We start from the raw sequence: 22,259 nt of genomic DNA on the forward strand, positions 1-22,259 counted from the left end.
CATCTTATCATCATAGCTAAGACCCACCTTTGAATAGTTTAGAAACTTTTCTCTGGACCATCTCCATAATTTCTACATCTCTACAGTAGCAGGGTGTCCAAACCAAGAGGCAGTTATCCAGGTGGAACCTCATGATAGCCTTGAATAATCAGGTAATAACTTCTCATTGTCTTGTTTCTAATACTCCCGTGGTGCTGCCTAGAATCTTATTGGCTTTCGTTGCTGCAAGTGACACTGTATTCCCAACTTCATGTCATTCCCAATGGGAATCCATAAGTCTCTTCCATTGTCAGTACATGCCAATTCTTCATCCATCAGTGAATAGGTCAGCTTAGGATTTTTAGACCCAAAAATAAAACTGCTCATGTCCATTTCATCAACTGTTCCCTAAACCACTCCCCTTATGTATTTAAAAAACCTGGAAGATGTTTTCAGTCACTGACGGTATTAATGGTATTTCTGATTTTATTGCTGGCTGTCAAATTACACCACTCCCCATGCACAGGTCCACAGTGAGCCACTTATGAGAACATTGAAAAGGGAGACAGCATAGTCGAGTATCATAGCGCTGGAGCGGGAGTCGGGAGTCTCGTGTTCTGTCCCTGGCTCTGTCAGTGACTCACAGCGTGACCTTGAGCATGCCCTCTCTCTGCATGTTTTTGCATCAGAATGATACTTGCCCTTCTGTGTAAAGCACTTTGAAATCTGCAAATGGAAAACGCTATCAAAGCAAAGGTTTGTTATCTGAAGACATCTGAGATACCACTCTAGAGACATCACTGCAATCCAGTGCCATCTGCAATAACCAGCTTTGGCTTCTGGCCATTCAATATATATTTATCCAATCAAGATACCTGAGTTTCCGAAACACGTTGACTAGTATAGGAATCGAACATTGTTGCAGTGCTTCGTCCAAAGTTATAATAAACTCTGGATAGATAATATTTGAACCATTCCCTTATCAGTTGCCTTACTGGCCTCTTGTTGATCAAGAATTTTCCAATTTTTATAAGACTACATTGGTTCCCATTCTCTTCAGCCCTAGACACCATGTTCTGATACTCAGATCCCATGCTGATGGTTGCATGATAAATATCTAGCAAGGCAGAGCTCATTCCACCAAGCTATCTTTTATAAGGTAATAGATTCCAGGGGTGAAATCTTGCCCCACTGAAGTCAGAGCTGAAACTTTTATTGACTTCACTAGGGCCAGGATTTCACCCCAGTCATTTAAAATCTAATTTAAAAGCTTGATTGCATTTTACATAACTTAAATCTCCAGAAGTAAAACACACTCTTCTAAGATAATGTATTTGGACCCATTCTGGTTCCCACTGATTCCACTGGCCAATGGACTGACTCTGTTTGCTGAAGTTAGACTAAATGACCTACGATCATTTTGATTAGATCTTTCTCAAGTTGTGGATAATATGAGTCCTTATCTAGTCCTCTGCTGCCATGCCTGACTGCAAGGATATATTTAATTTGTGCACCTGATGGGTTACCATACTCTTCACAGAGTTCCTTCAGTATGCTGGGATACAACGCATCTGGGCCTGGGGATTTTTAGAAGTTCAAAATTAAGTGCTTGGTTTTGTAAGTAAAGTGTTGATGATTACAATATAATCATTGTATTTCTCTACCCATGGGCACATTTGGTTATAGTCAACTTCCTTTAATGTGAAGATCTTTGGGTCTCCATATTATTTATTTATTTATTTATTTATTATTTATAACTTTATTTATCTCCTCCCAAGTCTTTCATCGGTCCTACAGTAACATTTCCCTTCTGCTACTGTTTAATGTAGGTTTAAAATAATCTGTTCTACCTATAAGAGTGGCCATATTGAGTCAGACCAATGGTCCATCTAGCCCAGTATCCTGGCTTCCAAAAGTGGCCAATGACAGATGCTTCGGAGGGAATGAACAGAACAGGGCAATCATTGAGTGATTTTTTGAACCCAGTTATACTTTTGGCCCTATGACAGTAAGATATTAAAAAGGTATTGATATGAAGAAAGATTAGGGCTTATTCAGTAGGTGAGAGGGGTGAGATGAGGTGAGAGGGTCTCAAAGTAGAAATGGGAAATATTAAGTTAGGTACAAATAAACCATCTCTGAAATGACTTGGGGAGTAGAGAATGAATTTCCAAATGCGGGAACTGAGTCACCTGTACTGATGGTGTGGATCAGCTCCTTGTATTGGAATTCAGAACAGAGGAAGAACCTGCTCCATGCAGGTAGTGGGGCTGGAGGAACTGACATGTTTCCAAGAACACATCTAGGGCTCTGTCAACCTTTTCCTCTTCCAGCAATCTTTGCAAATGCTGCGATAAGTGAAACTAAAGGGAAGAGATTTACAGGTGTCACCACAGAAGTCAAAGTTGGATTTTTCCTTAGAGGGAATCTTCTAGTGTTTTGTCCAACCTAGTTTTAAATGTTCCAAGTGATAGCATTTCCCCTCTTTCCCAAGTGAGGGGCTTTCCGCTTCATCCTTTAGTAGACAATTCCACTGCCCAATAAATACATCTCCCTGGCAGGATGCTCTTCTTAAAGTTTCCCTTTTTGAATGTCTTCCCATTACTCCAAGTTACACTCTCTCGTACAACCCTGTGTAAGATTTCTGCTTCGTTGGAGTTTGCACTCCAAATATTTGTAGAATGTTATGGCCTTCCTTTATTCACAATTTAGCCAAGCTATGCATATTGAGGCCAACATTTTCTAAAGTAGCCATGGATTTTGGATGCCTTAAGGTGTCTGAAGATGGACACCCGACAACGGAGACACTCAGAATCACTTGAGAAACTATTAGCCTTAAGCTCTGTTCTCCTTTCCTCCAGAGCCAGTCCATCCAGCCTCCTGATCATTTTTTGCTGCTCTTCTCTGAACTCCTTACAATTTGTTCATATCTTTCTGGTAATGAGGGGTCCAGAAGTAAATGCAATGTCACCATCCTGCTACATGATGTGATGCCTCTATAAATGCACCTAAAATTATATCAACCTTCCCTGCTCCCCTTCCCCTGGGTATCAAAAAAATGACCACATCTATGCCCACCACCAATAAGGATTTACTTTATCCGCTCTTTAGGGAATGATCATAGGGTGCAATTTTCTGCCATTGGTTATTCAAACCCAGCACCACCCGGTATCTTTTCTCTCTAGTTCTGATAGCCATTTTCCTCGGGGTTGACCTGGTGGCCATATCTTGCTCATCTAGTCTTGGTGTCACACCTGTCTAGCCTTCACATTACATCAGTCTAGCAATCTGCTTATTGGAAACCTCACACTTAAACATGAAGGAAGTCTGCTGACTAAGTACAAGATTCATGGATGGGATATGATCAGCCACCTTGTGATGAATGAGGAGACTTCCTTCTCCCTGGTAGCTGTCTCTCCTTGCAGCGAGTACTCTCCTCCTTACATACTGAGCTGCTGCTCTTTGGTGTAACCATTTGAACGTACACAAGTTGTTTCCAGATGTCTCTGTGCCTGGGAGAGGCATTGTAGCAGCAGTGAGTTGGCAATCCTAGCCCTTAATTGTTTTTCCGCCCAGTGCCACATTCTGGTGTTTGTTCTTCTGGAAGTAATGGTACAAACCATGGCACTGCGCTTCAGGGAGAGCAGGGGCCACAGAGCTGCCCATAGGGGTCCCACCTTTGCAATAACAACAATAATGTGCATTGACACAGAAAATTTCATCCCTGGATCTGTTATTATCCTCCCTTGTAAGCGGCAAAGAGAAGTTAAGTGACTTGCCCAAGCATCACATAGTGAACCAATGAGAGAATTGGGAATAGAAGCCAAGTCTCCTGGCTTCCAAGCCTGTGTTTTAACCATTAGCTCACACTACCTCTCCCACATAGCTTGGGCAAGGTCATACAGTGAGTCCATGGCAGACCTGGAAACAGAATCCAGAACTGCTGCACCCAGCCACCTGCTTTGACCCTCCCTGCACACCATGGATATCATTTTCACAATGGAGAGATTTTTGAAGGAGGCTGTATAATTTTCTATCATTCAAGTTTGTAGCGAGGCAACGTCAGACTATGATGGGGCAATTGAATCTCATGCTTCAGGGTATAAGCTGATTATCTTCTGGGGTCAGAGAGGAACTGATGTTAGCCCCTTTCTCCCCCACTGGTCAGGTGCATTGTGGGAGGAATTTCTTGCCTTGTTCTGCCATATCATATGTGGGCGGTCACGCTGTCTGGAGTGGCTCACGACTGTGAGTGCCTACTTCAGAGCAGACTGTCAAAAAACAGGGCAGACACCCCAAACTGGTGGTATGTTCTATAATTAGCCAGAAACAAATGAGAACTCCTGAATCACAATACTGGTCTTATAATGAAGTCACAGATAGTCCCCTTAGATTCTCCACCCTATCTTGCTACCCAGACAAACTGGATTTTGTGATAAAAGGTCACTCAAACCAAAAATCACACCACTTCAGGTTGCTCCCAGCCCCAAGAGACCAGTCATTTCCCCCAGATCAATTAGTACTCCAGATCTTACACCAAAGACAACACTGGCAGCCAATTCTATAGTAAACTATCTGAAGGTTTATTAGTTAAGAAAAGGAAATGAGAGTTATTGAGAGGTTAAAGCAGGTAAAATAAATGCATGGCTGAGTCATGGTTTGTAACTCCAAATGGTGATAGTGATGTAATAAACAAAATAAACAGTCTCCCAAAAGTCTTTTCTGGGTACCCAGGTTCTCTCTGGGGATCTCTGCGTTGCATCTGGTACACTTCCCTATAAGAGTCCAAACAGTTCAGAGATGAAGGATCTTTCCTTGAATCCATGCATCTAGCATCTTCTCACAGAAAACACGCTGACAGGGTCACTACCCACGTGGGCTTTTCCTTTGATGACATAGAGTGAGGAATGCATTTTCAGTCTTTGACCTCCAGTCATCACACACAGTGACCACTCGCTTTGAAATGAGCTCTTTTCTGTTAGCGTTCTTCATTAGCATTCTACAAGGCTTCTTTCTCCTTTGACGGGTTATTTTGTTACAGGGATCTACCCAATGTAAATGTTTGCTACTACATTATAACAGGGTGCAGATACGCGAAAACAATGTTAGTAACATCCCATTGTTTTTCATGAAGTTTAAACACCAAATACACTCTGATACATTTAACAATTGCTTTGATCTATACTAATTCACAAGTGAATTGGCCTGGGGCTTTGGCATGAGTCCGCCAGTGTCACACTGGCCATTGCCAGAAACAAAGTGCAGAACTAGATGGAGTGATTGCCTGTGGGATATCTGCAGTCCCTTTCATGGCTGCTTTCCCCAGACCCTGTGTAATGACACTAGCCAGCACAGGCTGTTAGTTCAATCTAAGAACTAGAGAGAACCACAGACTCTGTCTGTGTCCAGCAGCCTCAATGAGGAGTCCCCTTCATATTCATTGCAGCCTGTCTCCTCTCCAGAGCGAGGGATAGTGGATGACCTGATCCTGTTTGTTTTCATGTTTGTGGAGGTGCACCCCAATGTACTGCCTCCCAAAAGAAAGATCAATCATTGTGCAGCTGACAGATTGAAAGATTCCCACATTGTCCTTCTCTGACCCATTTTCTAGCTCCTTAGAAGCTGTGTCGGGTATTATGTGTGTTGAGTTGGCATAAAGGCATTTGTGTGTTGGGAAGGAAGCAGACGGGGATTTGACTCAAGGTTCACAGGGTGGGAGCACCCTAAGCTTGTACTCCCTTTCCACACCGAGCAAAGTGGGCAAGGACTAACCTGGCCCTTCCCCATCCTGGCAATGAGCAGCTGGAGTGAGGGGGAGAATATCAGTGAAAACAAGACAGGGCCAAAAGCAGCAACTCCAGCCTCGGGGTGCTGCAGGGGTCTCTAGAGTTAACTGTATGGAGGGGATATTTGGGGGTTGTCTTTCTTCACATTTCTACAGATCATGAAACTTACATAATATTCTCTCCCCTCTTCCCCCCCACCTCACCCCGCTCCCTTTTGTATATAAAAAAATATCGCCCCATCACTTCGCTGCCTCTCAAACTCCTCCCCCACAACACACAACACCCCCGCATACCTACCCACACAACCTCCAAACCTCAAAATCTGGAGCCCTGATTGCAGAGATTGAGGCTCCTAATTGCACTTCACTTTCCAAAGCCACATTCGTTTATCATAAAGGGTGCACATTTCCCCTGCTACAGTTTCCACGGCCAGAGGCCCTGAGGGCCAGCTCAGAAATGGAGGGAATTAATTACATTTTTTAAACTCCCCTTCTTTTAAAGTACAGGAGAGAGTGATGAAACGTCCCGGGGGGGGGCGGGGGGGAACTGGGGGACCGCAGAGACGATGGGGGGGCAGTGGCAGGAAAGGAGGTTCCTATTATTTCATCCAGGAGGCTCCATTTTACCTTATCCTCAGCGCCCCTCCACCCCGACACACTGAGATCCTCCTTTCCCCCATGACAAGCAGTCTCCTAAAAGGGTGGAAATTAGGCCAAAGCCTCATAGCACCATGGCCATTATTGACTTACCCTTAAGTGCAAGCTCACACCAAGCCTGTGACTGATTTGGGGCAGCAGCAAAGGAAAAGGAGATTGGGGGGGGGGGGATTGACAAAAGGGAGGGGAAGGCAAAGCTGTCCATTGCCATGATTGACAGGTAACAGATTTCCCTCCAGATAAAACCTTACAGATGTGGAGTGGGTATTGATTTTTAGTTAGTGATGGTAATGCACCAAGAAGTAATAAATTATAGGAAAGCAAGGTCAGAAAAGGAAAGGTAAAAGGACTTTGCATTCTTAAGGAGGGGATTACTCCATCTGCCCTCCACTTCCCCAAGTTCAAAAGGTTGCTGGAAAATGAGTTGCACCAGTCGGCGTGAAATGCCAGACAGTGCTAGCCTTCCCCCAAGCTGGAGGCCTCTTCTTCACCCCCTCTTGTGGAGGGTGTTCAACACTGGGTGGCTGATGTCAGCTGGGGTGGAAGAATCCAGGGTCCACCTTTTGTTATTTTTGATACAATAGCATCTAGCGATAAGGCTCCCCAATGTACTAGGGTTGTACAAACACATAGGACGAGACAATCCCTGCCCCAAAAAGCTCACAGGCTAAATAGACAAGACAGACCAAAAAAGCATTTCACAGTTGGGGAACCATGGAACAGAGTGTTTGAGAGACCTGTCCAAGCTCACACAGTGACTCTGTGACACAGTCCACTACCTGAAACACGCCACCACCCTTCTTCCCTTAGAGCCATGTGGGAGCATTCATCTGGAATACACTGCTGTCTTCTTAGCTGATGTTCTTTGCCTAAGAGTACCAGGGATCTAGAACAAGAATCCACATCATGGTTCAGGGCACAGAGCTTCAGAATTATGCTGCTGGCTCCTCGGGGTGCTGATATTCTGGGACCCTTTTGGCTTCTAATATAATAACAGTAATTGCACATCTGTACCATAGCATCTCATGTCCTAGGATCTCAGAGCTCTTTACAGGCATGTATTAATTCAGGATCTCGACACCCTTGTGAGATAGTATCAATCCCATTTTGCAATGAGGAAGCTTTAGAGAAGTTAAGTGGCTTTCCCACGGTGTCACAGAGAGTCAGGAGCAGAGCTGGGAACAGAGCGCAGGAGTCTTGTCTTCAGCTGCATGAAACTCGGCTGTTGTTTTTTGCAGAGATTCAGGCAGGCTTTTCTCCAGTTTCAGCTCTCACAGGTTGGGATAATGTGGGCCTGAGACTTGTTTACACTAAGACCACTTCACCTCACTCCATCTTGTCAGTGTGTCTGAAAGTGAGTGTAGTTGTAACTGGCACCCACTTTGAGGCCCTTTTACACTGCCAGAGTGCAAGCGAGGGTCAGCCCGAGTTTCACCTTACGTTTTTGAAAGCTCATAGAATCCCTCAAACTCAAAGTGAAAGAAAACCACCCAGTTCCACATGATTTCTACTTGCAGCATCTCTGAATTTGTAGTATGACCAAATCTTCACTTGTACAGCACTACAAGCACTGGACAGCTCACTAAGGAGTGTAGGAGGAGAGAGGAGGTGATATCCTAGCCTTCAGTTAGCCGAGCTATGGCTTTCCAAAAATAATTAACAACAGCCATTTGTGCACCTGCTCCTAGTCATGAATTGAATTTAATATCTCAGTCTGGCCCCACATATGCCTGGGACAGGTGCCCTAGATGTATGTATAATAATAAATAGCCAAGCCACTTGCCTCATTGATGATCAGTTCCTTCTGAGCCAATTCTCCTAGTCATGAAGCTCCTGCTGGACCATATGAAATCAGGTTACACTAGACCAGGGGTGTCAAACAGACAGTCGGCCAGCCTGATCCAGGCTGCCTGATGTATTTGTGTGACTTGCGTGTCCTATTCAGATTCCACTTAAAGCAGAATCTCAGCGTCTATTTAAAGGGAAAAAGCAAGTTTCTGACCCTCGTGACGGTGAAGAACACTTCCAGATATGAACGGAAGGAAAACCAATGCAGTGTTGCCTTCCTGAGTCTTCAGAGAGCCTGAAACAATGGCTCAGAGAGGTGTAAAATCCCCAGTCCCTATAAATCTCATTAGAATGTCAAACTCAAATGATTGCACTTTAAAGTCAAGATGAACTATTGCATAGCTGATCATTTCAGCAGCTGGAATGTGGAAGGGGGTAGGAGAAAAACCCCAGGAGGTTGGAAACAGGTGTTGCTGTAAGGGAACATAGAGGGAAGAGCAGAGGAGACGCAAAAAGACAAGGAAGAAGGGGCGAAAGGAGGTGGGGAAAGAAGAGAAGTGAAGGGCAGAAATAGTAGTGGCCCAAAGGGACACTTATTTTTCTACTGAGGGATCCAATAGTAACTAAAAGTTTAGTTAGCATTTAAAAGCCAGATTGATCCCATTGGGCATCCGGTCCAGGACTTAAAGTGGATTTTGGCCCTTTCCACCACAGAAGTTTGACACCACTGCATTAGTCCATCCTGTCATCTGAAATCACCTGAGCTCCCAGAGACTGTTAGAGTTCTGGGGGAAGTTAGGACCCTGTGCTATTCACGTTGGGGCAAAGATGATAGAAACCCCTGGGATCCCAGGGTGAAGAGCCCCCTTATCTGTATTGTACCTGGAATCAAAGGAGGCAGTATGCATCTGGAGCCAGAGGCCTAAAAATATAGGAATTGCAATTCTGGGTTCGACCAGCGATCTGTCTAGTCCAGCAACCTGTCCTCAATACCAGCTTGTTCAGAGAAAGATACAAGAAACCCTGCAGTAGTGTTATAGGATAACCTGCTCTCAGAGAAATTTCCCCGCTAATCCCCAGCAGCTACAGGCTGGCATAAGCCATGATGCAGGAGGGTTTACATCCCTTTCCAAAAATGTTGTGGGAAAAGGCAATGAAGTTCTTGATGATACATATAGCTGAAGTGTGGACAGCTCCATATAGTATGTACAGGGCTTTAGGATATGTAGCACTTACTGCTGCTGGCTTTGTGATGCCCTGGCTCACACAGCCTGGGGCTGAAATAATGTGCAAGGAAGAGGAGGAACTCTGAACCCCCCAGCCCAGTAGACCCCCGGGTAGGGGTTATACTGATTTTCCAGCTGATAGGCTGACACCCGCTCCAATCCCCCATCACCTTCTTCTCCTCAGGGTTCCAGCCATTGCTGATCTGTGAATCCAACGCTGAGACAAATCCCCGAGAAGGGACTCAGCCTGCCCGAGTCGGGAGGTGACGCTGAGTCCAGGGAAAAGGTCTTTGCTGGACTCCTGAGTCCTTCCAGGGGAGAGGGAGGGTGAAAAAGCAAATGTCAATCCGCCCCCTCCCCCCCCATCATTCAGGATAAGCTCCTGACTTAGCAAGGGCAGGGAGGGGAGGAGGGCGATGGGGTTGAGTAGAGAGGGAAATAGCTGTTCTATGGAATCCCCCCTTGTGTCATTCCGAAGAATGAACCCTCTGCACAATAGCTCCCCAGGCCACCGGCAGGGGATAAAGGGCTCGTTCTGCCTCTTGCTGGGCTGCAAATATTTTCAATTTGCCACTTTAATTGATGTCAATAAGGTTATGCTAAATGTGGAGATTTTCAACATTTCTGCTTTCGAGCTCCACACTGGCTCCCAAGGTGACCGCTGCCCATCCCCGGGCGAGCAGCCAGCACAAATGCCGCAAGCCTGCACTTACCCAGTGACAGGTGACGAGATCAGCCCAGCTGCGTCAAAGGCGCCTCTCCTCCCCTCAGCTCCTGGTCAGGGCTCCCGGCCTGCAAACACTTATACACTTGACAACCACAAGGAACCTCACTGATTTCAATAGGGCTGCGTGTGGTAGTAAAGTTAAGCAGGTGCTCAAGGGTTTGTAGGATCAGGGCCCCGGTTCCTATCCCTATAAGCAAACTGACTCGCTCCATCCTGCTCCTGTTTGCCTTCCAAACACCTCTCTTCTAACAGGCATTTTCTCTGCAAAATGAACCAACTGTGCTTACAGTCCCAAAGTGGTAAGATAGTTTAGGTGCAGCCTTAATTACATTTTACAGCCAAGGATAATCCTGAGATGGGCTGAGCTTCTACCAGCAATTTAACCCCCTTTCCTTTACCTGTGCTTTTGGATAGGGGGTGGGCGAGTTCAAATCCCCAGATCAAAGCCTGCTCTTCCGGGTTGGATCCGAAACCGGGAGGTTACTATTCAGATCTGGTTCCAACAGGAGCCCAAGATGGCAGAAATCTCATGACTTTTATTCTATCTTTATTTGACTTTATTCTCCAGGGTCTTCAATCTGGCACCGTTTGGCAAATGTAAACTGACTTAAAAGCCACCATAGATATTGGCTGTCACAAGACCACCTGGAGGCAGATCCTGCTGGATCTAAGCGTGCTCTCTTCATGTGCCCATCAACAACGCTTTCCCCTTTTGCTTCCCCAGGTGATGAGCATCCTAAGCAACCCGAGCGGCGTTCCACCACAGCCCCAGGCTGATTTCTCCATCTCTCCCCTCCACGGTGGTTTGGACACCACCAACTCCATCTCTGCCAGCTGCAGCCAGCGGACCGACTCCATCAAGTCTGTTGACAGCCTCCCCACCTCGCAGTCCTACTGCCCTCCCACCTACAGCACCACTGGTTATAGCGTGGACCCCGTGGCCAGCTACCAGTACGGACAGTACGGACAAAGTGAGTATCGATCCCACCAGAAAGTCGGCTGGACTTAAGCAGAGTTAGGTGGGGGGGGGGAGTTGGGGTAGAGGAACCAGCAGTCAGATGGGGTGTTGGCTTGGATTCCCATGGATGTTTGTACAGAGAATCATTCTTTAGGGACTAATCAAACAGACACCATCCCGCTCTCTCCATGCTCTGTACAGGGTCCCCCACGCACTTGCCATCTATTGGAAAAGTCTGAATGAAAGATATTGAATAGAAATATTTATATTGTAAGGGAAGGAGGGGTACCTCCAGGATCCCTCTGCTTCCCCATCTCCTACTTCTGCTCCCTCAAAGACCCTACATCCTGGTGACCCTGCTTCTGTCCCAGGAGAGTTAGACATGCCTAACATGACATCACTAGCCAAGGGACTGAGCTCAGCTGCACCAACCCAACCTGTCAATAAAAATATAGGGCGGATATCAGCACAGCGTGAGTCCGTCATTGGAAAACCACATTTGATGCACACCACAGATCCTCAGCGGCCAAAACCATCCCATTCAAACAATTCACAGTCCCCGTCACCCCGTTCTGACCCAGCTGCCAAAACCCCCACCACCTCTTTAAGATAGATGCTTAAGGTGACAAACCCTCTCAGCTCTGGGGCTTCCTCAGCCAGAGGAGACTCATGCCAAACACACGGAGGTGGGATACATGGCCACTCTGCTACTACACATGCAGCCCTATTGGGAACAGAATCCAAGCAGCAAAGAAACAAAAACGAAAGAGAGAGAGAGTTTCTCTAGCCTTTTCGTTAGGAGTTACACGACATGTCAGCAGGTACAGTTGTGCAGGTAGGTTCTGGACTTTCGGGTGCTTTGAATGCAGCCACCCCCTTCCAAATTTGCATAGTAATTATTGTTGCTATTGCCTCCATTTGACCTCAAGGATGGGGATGGGGGGTTGGATGAATGGAGGTAACACGCCTTTCCCAACATTCAGAAATTGCTGACTGTGGAAAAGGGCTTCTCATGTTAAAATTCATGCTGACGGGGAAATTGCCAGGCACGTGTGTGTTTCACAGGCGACATCATATCCAGGAGTCCCAGCACGGGTGGAATTGAAGTGTCCCTTCCAAGCCTGGTGCCAGTTCCAAACCTTAGTGTCTCACAGCCCCTGGGTCTTTTATGCCTCCAGCCCACCATTTCCCTTGTGACCATGGCAGGCCTGGTCCATCAAATCTCACTTGTTGCTTCAGTCAAGAAAAATGCTTAAAGGGGGAGTGGGGGTGTGTGTACGGAGCAGAGGGGTGCCAGCCTCTCGAGAAGGTTTTGTATGGGAATCTGTGACTCTCACTGGGCAACACTGGGGATTGATTATTTGGCAAAACCTTGTCAGCCAGGTTTGGTTCTAGGAAACTTAGAGATAGGCCAGAGTCAGAATCCTGGGTGTGAACACAGTCAAACTTTTGTGAAATTTAGATCTGGAACTGAACCCCTCTGTGACTTATTTGAGCCCCCAACATTTGAGGGCTGGGGGAATGGCTCACCTTGGCAACAAAATCTGTGTAAGGCATTCTGAGCATCCTCACTTGCCTCTGAGGCGAGGCTGGTGCCAAGGGTCTGCCACCTCAGCCAAGGCTCACTGAAATCAAGTGGAAACTTTCCGTGGGCTATGGATCAGGCCCAAAAGACAGCGGTTGGGAGGGTCAGTTTCACCTCCAGAATGGCTGGGTCACAAAAACGCTAGAGACCCTGGCAGAGGGCTCACCTGCCGGTGTTAAACTAATAATAAGTGTGTGTTGTGAGAGAGTGACCCGCAATGGGTTAAAGGTGCATCCTCTTCCTCCCCTAGCTCTCCCGCATGCCCATGGCTTGTCCTCGGTGACCTTTCCTTCCATTCGGCCATGGCTTTTTATTCCCCCCTCCGTCACAGCCCTTTAATGTCTTTAACTTCTATGGCTAAATGAGAACCGGCTGTGGCGGCAGACAGGATCAATAGCTGCTTCCCCCTCGCCCCTCCTCTTTTTGTTTTTAGGGAGCTTGATCTGCGACCCCTTGACCTTCCCCTCACTTCTGGATGCAAGGCTGGACACACGTGCTATTGATAAAAATCTTAAACAAATTCCAATACCATGTATTTCCAATAAAGGTCCCTTCGGGCAGGACGTTAGTCACACCCCATGTGTGTAAAAAAAAAAGGGGGGGGATAAAATTTTAAAATAAAAAGAAGGAGTTGAGAAAAGACAAGCAAAAGATCAAAAAGGAGGAGAAAAGAGAAAGAAATGCTTGTCTTGTTTTGCTGCAGGGATTCTTATTCGGGGCTCTCTGTGTTTATGAAACCATCCGCTCAAATCCCTTGATATTCTTTTATTTGTCTCCCCTTTTTTGTTTCTGTCTCGTGTCTCCCTCTTTTCTGCAGAGTGTTTAGACTTTCATCCAATTTCAAAGTCTGGTTTTGAGCTTACGGTTCAATCCACCGGGCGTGGTTTGCAGTGGGAACGTTTTCCGGTTTATTTCAATCAGAACCCGGTCTCCCAAACATTCTGTGCCCAGCAGCAAATCTCGTACGATTGACAGAGTTAGACCAGATGTGCCGCGCTCCCCAGAGACATTCAGGTAGCCAGCCACAAAGGGTCCCTTCCTGTTGCCGAGGTGAAGGTAGGGTGAGAAGCTTTTAACACACGCACACACACACAGACAACCTCCACCACTTCTTCCCATTGCTGGGAACTGGATTCACTCTCAGTCAGATGAGCCAGTGAAGCCCAACTGTTCCCTGTGTAATACTCCTGCCTTTCAATTGGGTGCTGGATGGCAACTGTGGCCACAAACCAACATTATGTGTGTTAAAATCAGAGGCATCTGAAGCTGCAAAATCCCTATATATATATATGATGCCCTGTACAGAGCCTGCTCAAAAGCCCATTGACTTCAATAGGGTTTGGATCAGGTCCAGAGAGAACATGATCTATCTGTCTATCTAAGAGATGCTGAGCACATGCAGTACCTGGTATAGTCAATGAGAACTGTGGGTAGTCAGCACCAGGCATATACACACACACACCCGCTCGCACACACTCCTGTGCATTTCTTTTTGTTTTGATTTCCACTCTGTATTAAACCAACTCTGATTTCTGGCAGGGAATGACCCACTTCCCATGAACCCTTCCCAGAGGCACAGAAAGAGACGGATGGGTGGCTTTGGTTAGTTGGTTGGCTGGTTTTTAATAATAATACCACCACATTTCTATCCCTAAGTGATGACCAAAACAGGGAGAGCAACTTCTGACCAACCTTCAGAACGTACTAATTCCCCAGGAGAATTAACATTCCCAGCTGGCCTTGCTTTTCCTCCCTCCGCAAGTACGTGTCGGAGTCCGTGCCTTGCACAAATGTCAGCACGTGTGTGGGGATATACATAAGGATGGATGCACAGAACCAGCACAGGCATAGACACAAACACACGCACGCACACACACCCACGCACACACACAGCACTCTTAATTGTATGGGCAATTTGGCCATGTGTCAGGAATGAATGTGGTCTACTAGCCCATCTCACATGTAAACAGTCACCTAACACACATGCACCACAGCACAAAGATACAGGGCTAAGCCTTAGGACCAAGCAAACTAGGGACAAGGGAATCTCATTCTTCCGGGATCTTCTGCGCACCCCAATCCACCCCCCATTTCCCAGTCTTGTGGTCCCATCAGACTCCAGTGCAGGTGGGCCACCTCAGGGGCTGAACTCCCTAACAGGCCTCATGCTGCCCTTCACACCTCAATGTAACTTTATCCTGTGCCTGAGTCCATTTGCCGCTCACGTGTCCCAAGCCATGAACACTCATACACAGAGGCAATACACAGCATGTTCTGTCCCAGCCGGTGGGGAGCAGGGGTGCCAGATTAATGTGGTCCTTACAGTTCCCAGAGGCCGGAGCCATGCTAATGATGCCGGTGATGGAACGCAGAAGCGTGAAAGGAATTCTAATAGATATGACAAGTCTAATAAGAATTTGTGTCTGGAAGGGACCCCCTTTGGGGCAGGCATCTGACAAGATGTTGATGGCTGAAATTTGTTTACTCATTGGCACCGATGGTACGTCTCCTGCCAGCTCCTTATTAATCTAATTTGAGACATTATAGCTAGTGAGAGGGAGAGACTTTTGACTGAAGCTCTGCTAATGAGCGGTGTCACCATCCTGCCCTGTCCCTCTTCCCCTTCAGTCCATGGGGCGGTCTGTTGAGCTGGAACTTGGTCACAACTTGGGATATGGAGTCCCCGGATCACCTCGGGAGTTGCCAATATGTCTTCCATGATGATGATCAACAGAGGCTTCTCCCAGAACGGGAGGAAGGAGGCGAGGAATGAAACTATCAGAGATGTATCAACATACGGTGTCTGGGTCAGATTCTAATCTCACTCACACTGGGCTAGCGCCATTGAAACTAGTGAAATAATTTACACCAGCGTAACTCAGATCAGTGGTGGGCTCTGTGGCTGTGAGGGAACACAGGGAGTTGAGCATGGAGATCTCTGCGCTCACCCAGCGCTCTTACCAGCTGTTGTCCTCTTCAACCTTCATCCTTAGGCAGCTCCCCAGGAGATTCCATTGTCTATGGGGGATGGGGAATTCTTGTGTTTTTTCCAGACATTTTCACTAGGTTTGGGGAAGATGAGTACATCTGTAGCAACGTGTGCAAAATTCTGTGAAGGCAATCACTGCATTTAGCTCCAGCAGGGCCTCCTCTTCTGTCAGGCTGCTCTAGCAGGGCCTGGGTCTATCTGTCTGTGACTCCCCTCCCATGGTGGGGCCAGCCTGTCTGCAACTCTCTCTGCGACAAGGTCTGTCTGTCAGTGACTGCCCACCGCGGCACGGCCCACCTGTCTGTGACTCCCTCAGTGGCCGGGTCCATCTGTAACTAACCTAGTGGCGGGGTCTGTCTCTCTCCCCCAACCACCACAGAGGACCCCTTTGTGTCTGTGATGCCGCCTTCTCCACAGCAGGGCATGCACATCTCCAACTCTATCTGTGGTGATGCCCATGTGTCTGTGACTCCCCCTTGTGGCAGGGCCTGTCTGTCTGTGACTGCTCCCCATGGTGGGGCATGGGTCTGTGACTCCCCCGTATGGCTGGGCTCATGTGTCTGCAACTCCCGCCATGGCTGGGCCTGTCTGTTAGTGATTCCCCTTGTGGCAGGGCTTGTTTATTATCCTCTTTTAAATGGACCTAAAATGCCTCATGCCCCCCAAATCCCAATCCTCATGCTGTGTTTTTTTTCCACTCCCTTTTCCCCCACAGCTGCTGTCGACTATTTGGCCAAGAATGTCAGCCTGTCTACACAGCGCAGGATGAAGCTGGGAGAACATTCAGCTGTGCTGGGCCTCCTACCAGTAGAGACAGGCCAGGCTTACTGAAGAGTCCATCTGTGCCAACAACCCACTCCAGCAACCTGGTACCACCGGAGAAAACACCACCAGCAGCCTTCCAGGGTTCCACCTCTGCCCAGACCCCGCTCCTTTCCAAATCCCCACCACTCTGCACCAACGCAAGCTGTGAAGGAGATGGAAAAGAGGGGGGAAGGCTCTCCATGTATCCAGTTCCTTACCAAGCACTCTTCTAAGACGCCAACCCAGCCTCTTTAACCGTGACTCCTTCTGTGGCCAGAGACAATGGGTTGGATACATTTATTAATCCTAATGTTCATGCCCTCCCTCCAGCCCACCTGGTCAGCTTGGCATGCTGCCCACACTTAATGACTTTCCATTGATCTCGGTAGTTGGCACAGTCAACGCTGAATTTCTTTTTCCATTGTAAAATATATATTTTTATTTTTCCCCCTTCTTTTTTATTGTAGTAACTTGGTGGACGTTGTATAGAAGGAGTAACCAAGCTGATCACTAAGGGTGATGTCATTCGGGACCAAAAGACCTTTGGACCAAATATAAGAAGGTGTTTAAAAAACAAATGAAAGTTACAGCAAACCTGTCCCACCCCCCACGCTGCTGATAGGATCCCGTAGCAAGGGGAAAGTAGGCAGGGATGTTGCTCCACATGGGTGGGATTCGATGGATGCTATAAATGCTCCAACCTGGGACCTCTGGAAAGCGTAAATGTAAATTGTTGAGCGGGGTTATGAGAATTTGGGGGCAGGTATGAGCAACGCTCACTTTTCCTCTTAGGGACCAACTAGATCCTGACAGGATGGTGTGGGGCTGGCTGAAAACCACTTGCATCCAATAGCAGCAGGAGATTCAGTAGGAAATGTTGGCACATGTGCATGTGGAGGGCTGGCGTGGACAATGTTTGGGCCAGGTGGTGTCTGACTGGGCAGAGTGAGAACTGAACAAGGACCTTCTTTCTTTCACTCAGCGAGTTCGATCCTGGCAGTGAGGGAGAGTGGCTGTGTATGTCGGCGAGGGAGGTGCACTGCCCAATGGGTGCTGTAGCGAGCCTGGGTCTGGCCTAGCTGGAGATACTTCAGCTTTCAGAACTGGGTTCTTCCGCTGCTAGAAAAATGATTGAAATGAAATGAGATTCTTTCTGAAGGCACCTGTCAGGGATGTCTCCCGCCAAGCGAAGGCCTGAGGGACAAGTTAGTTGCTGGGATGGAGGGAGTGCATTAGTTAAGGCAGAGTGCCACACAAAACTGGAGTGTGCATCATGCGCTGGGGAGACAGAGGGCTGTAGGAATGGTCTGACCACGACAGTCTGTCTCCAACTGGCCACAGAGAGAGGGAGGCATAAACCCACATAATGCACCTGTTTGTGCTGTACTGGACGAAAGAGGAAAGACTCTTGTGCCCTTATGCACACAACTCTTTATTTCCCAACCTACCAGGATAAGTACTTGTCTCTTACCTTAAGTAACTCGTCATTTTCACCATCCTCTGGTCCTTTACCGGACAGGTTGATCTCTTGGTCTTCTCTTCATATTTCTGTGTTGTTTATTTTGGAGGTGCTTTCTCTCTAGGCCTCAGATTTTGTTCTTGTTCAGATTTGCCTCCCTCTTTTCTGTAGCATACAGCACTCTTTCCTCTGTACCAACCCATGATCCTGCTCAGCTCAATGTTCAGATAAACCCAATTGGGAATAACAAGTTATATCTGAATCACGAACCACGTGGGGTTTATACAATTTATTTATATGGTGTGGTAACAATCTTCACTCCCCCCGATAAAATGCTGTAGCAGGTCCCTAAACATTTAGACTTTCTTCACTCTCTGACTGCATTTAAATGACTCACCTCCAAGAACACACTTCTGTTTACTCATCACCCTGAAGAGGATGAGGAAAGTTGCCATTGAAACAACCCATCCTGTTCCTTTCCTTTCAATGATCTTGTGCCAGCCAGTGACTAATTTGTAAGGTCCAACGTTCAGTGGATTGGCAGCAGATGCTGCACACTGGGTCAGTCAGATACAACTTTCTGGTGTCTATATTGGACGTATCTTCAGTGGAGTTGAGAGATGTGGGGGGACCTACTTTCTGCCCCCCAGTGACAGAGGATTAAAGGGTGGGTGAGGGGGCGGATTTCTTCCCTGCATTCTTCAGCTTCTTCTTTTTGCATTTCCCTCAAACCATCAGTCCTTGTCTTTACACCTGAAGCAACATCTTCTGGGCTGTTTCAGGCTTTCTGGTGCCTTGCCCTTGGCTGCATTTTATTGTTAACCACAAAGTGGCCAACTCCCGTGGACATGGCAACCCACATGGGCAAATTGCCAGTTCTTAGCCAAAGCCAATTTTTGCTTCATGTGTTGCTCTGTATTGTATCGGACACCATCCATGGCTTTCGTCCAGCCCACTGCTTCACTGGGATTTGTTGTTCCGAACTCCTGGAAGCATTTTAACACACAAGATTCATCTCTCTTATTTATACACACACACTGCTGTTCAGCAGCTGGGTTGCTAACAATTGCACACAGAATCCTCTGCAATGATTTGTACAGGGAATCCAAATCCCTCCTTTTACTTGTCCAACTGTGCAACAAATAAAACGGTGATTCCAGACCTTCCCCTCGACTACAGGAGAATTTCCTGGGATCGCAGAACTTCCTAGTTCTTGCGTTTCACAATGCCATTTCCAAGACTAAATACTGCATATAAAGCGGGAGTGGATGAAGGCAAGAATCCTGGTTTCTTAGAGGTTACTGGCAAACTGAGATATGATAGACAAGAGGTGTTGCCTAAAGCTAGTGTGATAGAAAAGGAAAATGGAGAGTTATGTGCTTTTGGTTTGGATCTGAAATGAGGAAGAGCAACTTTTGAATCCCATTTCTGGCTTGACTGTCCCTCCGAGTAACTATAATAACATGTTTCAGAGTCACAGCCCGTGTTAGTCTGTATCCGCAAAAAGAACAGGAGGAGTTGTGGCACCTTAGAGACTAACCAATTTATTTGAGCATAAGCTTTCGTGAGCTACAGCTCCCTTCATCGGATGCATGCCGTGGAAAATACAGTGGGGAGATTTTATATACACAGAGAACATGAAACAATGGGTGTTACCGTACACACTGTAACCAGAGTGATCAGGTAAGGTGAGCTATTACCAGCAGGAGAGAAATATAATAACATTATTACCCCAACCACATCTAACCTGGAGAATCAAAGGAACATCTGGAAACACAAAGCAGATGCTAGGGTGTTTCCATGAGATAGACACATCTGATGAAGTGAGCTGTGGCTCACGAAAGCTCATGCTCAAATAAATTGGTTAGTCTCTAAGGTGCCACAAGTACTCCTTTTCTTTTTGCGAATACAGACTAACACGGCTGTTCCTCTGAATCCATGGGGTCAGTGACTGAAACATCCATTTTAACCTGCTCTAATACCTCACGGTTACCTGCGGGTTTTGAACAGACACCGGTAAGTACTGCCGGGGCAATAGAACGGGGATGTTACTGTGGGCCATGAGCTGCATTAATCAGCAAAAAATATTGACAGCTCAGTGAGGAGAAGCACCCAAGAAGGGCTGTCATGCCCGAGAAATGTACAAACTGGTATTTCTTGGTGCTGTTAGGAAATGTAATGTACAGAGGGAAGATGTTAGTCCCCTGTATTAACTGAGCATTGTGATCACCGACAGCCAGTCAAAAAGCTCTAATCATATCCCAAGTCCTAAAAGCCATTTTATACTTCGACTAATTAAAGCCATTTTTGACCAGACTGATTTCTCCTCATCTGCTACACGATACAACCAGCAGGAAAGACCCAGCTTGTAACGAGAAACGGTTGGCCGCTTATCCCGCCCACAGAACTTCCTCTTCTCTCTGCCTTGTTTTCTTGTGTACTTGTGTGCGCATATATACAAAAGCAAGAGACACGCAACAGTTCCCAGTCTGTAAGGTGGCCCTTAACAGCATACAGCAGGTTCTAGTAGTGGGTATGTTGTTAACAGACAACTTCAGTTAAGCTAAGAGCCAGAGTGCAGGAGCCTAAGATAAAGTGTCTGAAAAAGAGGGAGCATTATAGAAATCTGTTTACCAGTTACCTTCACCAGAAAGTCCATGAACATCCTGGCTGCTGCTGTAAATAGAGTTCTTAGAGGAATATGAAAAACGTCCCATGCGAATAGCTATTCTCTGACCCTCTCCCTGAGGTCGCACTTATGTACATTAGTTGGATATTTGGTCATGTGCTGTATGTTTATAGAAAGTTGAGTTTTTTTATATACTAAAAACACAGTGAGTGCTGTGCTAGTTTAAAAAAAACGGGGCAAACGGTAGAAATTTGCATATTGTGTGTTTTCAAAATACATTCCAGAATCTTTGGGGTGGGATGGGCTTGTTTTTGTGTGGGGGGGGTGTTTTTTTTGTGTTTTAATTTTTTTAAGGTACATTAATGTATGAAAGTCAAAAGGTTTTTTTTTGTTTTGTTTTATGGATTGCCAACCTCAGTTCTGCTGAAAAAAAAAGAGAAACTTGGGGGATGAGGTGGGGAAGCAAAACGGAGGGAGAGATGCCCTAAAGGCGAACCGCTAGGAAGGGTGGAACTGCGGCTCTTGGCAACGGGCAAGCATCGGACTCACAGGAGCCTGGAGAACGCCTGGCCAGAGTCACTTGAAGTGAAACGACCAGGCCATGAGCAGACATTCCAATCATGGGGACGCAGGGACACCTGGGAACCCCAACAAATCCCGTGCTTAATAAAACAAACCAACTGAAGGACACATTCAATGGACATTCTCTCAGGTTGATTTTTTCCCATGCCTGTGAACATGATCCTTGTGGGAAAAGAAGTAACGGATTTGCTCTATCTCCCCACCCACCGGCACCATTCCAAGACTATGCTGGTCACTATCTCACCACGTTCTGCAGCTCAGCAGATTAGCCCCTGTTGCTCAGAGACTTTGTGTATTTAATGCTTCTAACCCATCACCCCTGACACCTCCATATACCCATCTGGGGAATATCTACATAGCACTATAGAACATTCCTTATTCCTAGTAACTGCGGATATGTTGCTTCTGTGTTTGACTCATAGCCATTTTGCTCCATGTGTATGCGTGTGTGTGTGTGCGTGTGTGTGCGTGTGTGTGTGTGTGTATATATATAATCGCACCATAATTTATTCAGCTATATGGAGTAGTAGAATAGAAAGAGAAACTGGTATTTGCTTTAACTACCTGCTGCCTGTAGGTGTCTCTCTGTAACTCAGGCATAACTGTTATACATTAAAAAAAAAAGAATTAAAAATGTCTTTGGAGGAATTAGTTCATTCACTTCGCAGTGTGTCACATACAATAAAATGGGTGCTGCATGTCAAAGATCTTGGAGTTTTATGGGTACTTGGTCTAATAATAGGGTCATTTGAAAGTGAGGGGCAACTCAGGCCCTACATACCTAATTTAATCATATTAACACACATTATGAAATGCAAAGAAATGCATTTTCACAAAGTGGTTGTTTTCATAGGACCAACAACACACTGATTTAACCTCTCCTTGGCAGCAGTGGGTTCATTAGCCCACACACTTCTCAGAGCCAGCAGGGGCTCAGATACCGTGATGATGGGCACAGCATAAGACTCTAAATAGTTAACTAGGGTGGAAGTCAAAAAAATTCCATCAGAAGGTTGTTTTGTTGTTGTTCTTTTTTAACTTTTTGGGTTTTGTTTTGTTTTGCTTTTTAATGGAAAATGGCTTTTCATTGA

The 22,259-nt window shown here is 46.5% G+C and overlaps 1 protein-coding gene across 5 annotated transcripts in view; it reads left to right on the forward strand.

Moving 5' to 3' along the window:
• Positions 1-19,808, forward strand: part of PAX7 (paired box 7) — a 153,047-nt gene extending 133,239 nt beyond the window's left edge. For all 5 annotated transcript variants that reach the window (XM_048824707.2, XM_048824708.2, XM_048824706.2 and 2 more), the window contains 2 exons: positions 10,887-11,133; positions 16,410-19,808. In XM_048824707.2, coding sequence (XP_048680664.1) covers positions 10,887-11,133; positions 16,410-16,525 — 363 coding nt within the window. In that variant the 3' untranslated portion in view covers positions 16,526-19,808. The remainder of the gene's footprint in view (positions 1-10,886; positions 11,134-16,409) is intronic.
• The last annotated feature ends 2,451 nt before the right edge of the window (positions 19,809-22,259 follow it).

The sequence above is a fragment of the Caretta caretta genome, chromosome 18, assembly GCF_965140235.1.
Source record: "Caretta caretta isolate rCarCar2 chromosome 18, rCarCar1.hap1, whole genome shotgun sequence".
Taxonomy (NCBI): Eukaryota; Metazoa; Chordata; order Testudines; family Cheloniidae; genus Caretta; species Caretta caretta.